At 32.9% G+C, this 4,099-nt stretch overlaps 1 protein-coding gene across 1 annotated transcript; it reads right to left on the bottom strand.

The window, feature by feature from the left end:
• Positions 1–648: 648 nt before the first annotated feature.
• LOC131350506 (rhamnose-binding lectin-like) lies at positions 649–3,886 on the bottom strand. The gene is made up of 10 exons (XM_058385502.1): positions 3,741–3,886; positions 3,602–3,637; positions 3,438–3,482; positions 3,175–3,304; positions 2,601–2,710; positions 2,297–2,341; positions 2,056–2,191; positions 1,830–1,940; positions 1,348–1,376; positions 649–866 (listed from the first exon to the last, which is right to left on the bottom strand). The coding sequence occupies exons 1-10, from the start codon at positions 3,772–3,774 to the stop codon at positions 862–864; spliced, it is 681 nt and encodes a 226-aa protein (XP_058241485.1). The 5' UTR covers positions 3,775–3,886; the 3' UTR covers positions 649–861.
• Positions 3,887–4,099: the final 213 nt, after the last annotated feature.

Below are 4,099 nucleotides of genomic sequence, written 5' to 3' on the forward strand. Positions count from 1 at the left end.
ATCAGACATACTTCCACAAAGGGTTTAACATCTTCTATATACAAAATTCTTATTAACAGTCTTACAGCATACCAAAGATTTTCAGCAAAGCAAAAATGAGAATTGGATCTGGAGTGTTCTTATGATGATAGTGAATGGTGTACTCTTCTAGAAAAAAAAGTCACAAACTGTATTGGTATCCACCAAACATAAACAAATTCAACTTAACATCTTACATAGAACATATTACACCCCCTATAGACTAAACAAACCTAATGGTGAGATCTCTGCCATGTGTCAAAGATGTAAAATATCTACTGGGACTCTTCTTCATATGCTCTGGAGTTGTCCAGCCTTAGAGACATTCTGAAAGTATGTTATTGCAACAATTTCTGATATATCAAAGAATCATATTGATCCTGATCCTAAAATTTGGATACTAGGTGATATCAGTTCACTTCGCATGACCCATCATGAAGGCTTATTCATGATTATTTTATCTTGCTTGCAAGCACTGCAGCTAAAAAATGCATACTTAAAAACTGGAAATCTGTGAATCTTATCAAATGCTGTTTCCAATATATGGACCAATGTTTAAACCATTGTTTAAGGGGACACTGTTTCAGACATCGAAACTGAATTTTAACAAATTAATTCACAAACTCTCTGTTATGCTTGCACTCAGAGGATAGTTTATTGCATAGTCATCAATAAAGGGGAAAGTTTAAAAGAAGCTGATTAAAATATGCAAAATTAAAATAATTAGTAGTAGTTGATTATGTAACATGCAGAAGTTAAGTATCCCACCACTCAGTCCTGCACTTTATCATGTGCATGGTTGCATATTTAAAGCTGATTCCTGGGAAGAAAGCTGCAGTCCCTCTAGTCTGTGAATAGCAGGGAAAACAACAAGGAAAAAAAGTAAATAGTTGTAGTACTGCATGGAAAATAAAGTTCATAGTGTAAGTGATGTGATTAAATTAAAATAATTTTAAAGTTTGGAATATTTTTTGCAGTATATTTTGTATTGTATTATATATACAATAGAAACAATTATGTATTAGAATGAGTGGTTTAATATAAACTTGTGATTTGAATTTTAGCCAGAGCTATTGTCAGAACTGCTGTTATAAGAAATTCTTTGTGTCCTGACCAGGCAGCATTGAGAATTAATCAACAAAACAATATACTATACTATACTATACTATACTATACTATACTATACTATAATGTAATATAATGTAATATAATATAATATAATATAATATAATATAATATAATATAATATAATATAATATAATATAATATAATATAATATAATATAATATAATATAATATAATATAATATAATGGAAAATGAATACAGACCACATGGTGGAACAGGACATGGATTTGGCCTGCAGAAAAATGAGATTGTATGTTATATTTAAAATTTGTAATTTGTAATTAGATTTATAGATAGATGCAAATTAAGTATTAAAAAACATAAAACAAAAAACAATATTGCTTTACTTATAATGGATAATGGGTTTTGATAAAAAAGTATTCACTTTCATTTTACTGAATTTAAGAATTCGAGACATTCGATTAATCTTTGTTGATGTTACAGGTGAATATAAATAATGCATGCACATTTAAAGTAAAGATTAGACTAAATATATTACGTGTAATAGTAAATATAAATAGTAAATGACTTCATGAGAATGAATTTTTTGTAGAACCTTGGCTAGGTTTAATGTTTTCTAAATATACTTGTCCTTATCTGCTCTCAGAACAATTGTTGCTGTAACCTAGCTCATAAGAACTTTATTTCGTTCCTGATTACCCATGATTACTTAAAAAAAACTCACTGCCCAGCGATGCATGTGTAGGACACTGTGAGATATTTAGCAGTTGTTTTACAAGGATCTGAAAAGACAGTGGAGGAAGCTTCTACTGTGCAAGTGTTCATTCCATTGCACCTGTAAATGAAAGTAACATGTTAACATGGCCTCTTTCAGCACTAGATAACAAGTACATATAGTAAGTGAAAGTTTTTTAAACAAAAAAGCTTAAGAAAGCAAAGAAAAAGCTTACAGTGAGGAGACAATTGAAAGGGTGTTTGGAGCGTAGCAGTTGGTGTTCTGGGTGAAACCGTTGGGGAGTCCACTTGAACAGGTTACAGAATCAGCACGCCCAAAGTTCGCATTTAAGATCTCAATAGTATCCGTTCCTGCACAGATATACAGGTAAGCTTGCTTTGATTCAGGAGCAAAAGTAATTAATAAACAGTCATTGAAAATGTAGTACAGCAACAGTAATGACTTATTTTTCTTACCACAGTCCAGTGTGCGGTAGCCATGCTCACAGACCACAGCTTCCCCTAGATAAAGGAGACAAAGCAAATGCATGCAATCTGACAATATACAGATGTCAAACCTTCCATAAGTCTTCATAGATTATTCTATAAAGAAAATATTAAAACCCAACACTACTCTTCACCCTAGAACCTCATAACAACATCTGTCTTTGGATGTGTATTAAATGTAGTGTATCTGTATTGTATTAACAGTAAACATTTTTGCTAATTTCAACAGAGCCATCATAAATTCTAACACGCTCCCACTCTATAGATTACTTACGGGCATCAATGCAACCATAAGTGGTAGTGTAGTATTTGTAGGTTCCTTTGCATGGGTCAGAGCTGCCAAGCAAATCCGTCTTTACCTCACACTCTCTTAGCCCATTGCATCTGTTTAGGTAAACAGACCAAATACGCTCAGTGGGGTTATGCTACCATACATTTTATCCCATAAGTTATCTTTAATGTAATGGAACATCAGGTCAGTTTCTCTTATCTTGTTTGTTACAGCAGCTTTAGACTTGTTCCTCTCTCTTGAACTTGAGACAAAACTTGCCCTTAATGATTAATACAAAGCACTTACACTGACCTGGCCTAAACTTTAAATAAACATGTTAATAAAGAGAATTAAATGATTTGTATTAGCCATACAAGTTATTAATATAAACACTGGAACAATACTGTTGTCTATTGCATAGTCATGCTGTTGTAGAAAAACACCTTGTGATCAATTAAATTCTAGCATTTAGCAGCACTGTGGTATCAATTATTTTAAGCAATATAATTAATAGTTTGTGTTTAAATTTCTGCCAGTTGTTGTAGATCTATTGTGCATAAACCAAGAAACACTGTACCTGTCAGCAATAGTGGAAATAGTACTGTAACAGCTGGTATCAGTAACTGTAAGATGGGGACGTTTAGTACTGCAGATTGTGCTATCTGAACGGCCGTACACAGTAGACTTCACCTTTATCACTCCAGTGTCTGAAATAAATATAAAAATGTATATTTTTTTAAATTCAAAGACATACAGAATTACAGCCTTGCTATATCTAGTGTCCTTTAATAATGTATTGTTTTCATACAGCTATACAGGATGCAAGACATTTAAACTTACCACAAGTGAGGCGCTGGACATCACCATCACAGGTAATCACAGTTTCTGAAAGAAAATATTATTCACACAGTTATTTGAAGTAAACCTGATTGATTCGTTCAAGGGAAAACAATTATCACGTTAGGTTATATAAAAAATGGTGTTTGGCGGCACTGAAATATTACCTCCAGAAACGAGCAGGCCAGGTGCTGCAATAAGCACTGTAAAGCAAACACAGATAGCAAACATTGGTGGAAGAGGTAAAAATTATCAAAGCTTATCAAAACCACAGATTTTATATGGACAAGTATGGAAGGGCCTTACAGGTGAGTAGAGTAAGCTTCAGGCAGAGCATCATGATGCTGAATGTGTTGAAGCAGTGATGCTAGATGTAGATGCTGTCAGATGTGTTGAAGTGCTGCACCACTGGCTCTAACCTCCCTATATATAGTATATTGAGTACAAGTAACTGAAAACAAAAACACTGCACTAAAGTCACACCCTTGTCCCAAACAGAATGAATTAAAATTGGAGATAATTATATGTAATTATATGTATTTTTAATTTAGGTCAAATCATTATGGTTTCATTATAATTAGTTTAACAACAAACAGCTTAACAAGAATTAAGACAAGCAGGTCAGGTTAGGGATACTTGTACTTGTTATCAAGTATTCTAACTTC

Source organism: Hemibagrus wyckioides, unplaced genomic scaffold (assembly GCF_019097595.1).
Source record: "Hemibagrus wyckioides isolate EC202008001 unplaced genomic scaffold, SWU_Hwy_1.0 Contig37, whole genome shotgun sequence".
Classification (NCBI taxonomy): Eukaryota; Metazoa; Chordata; class Actinopteri; order Siluriformes; family Bagridae; genus Hemibagrus; species Hemibagrus wyckioides.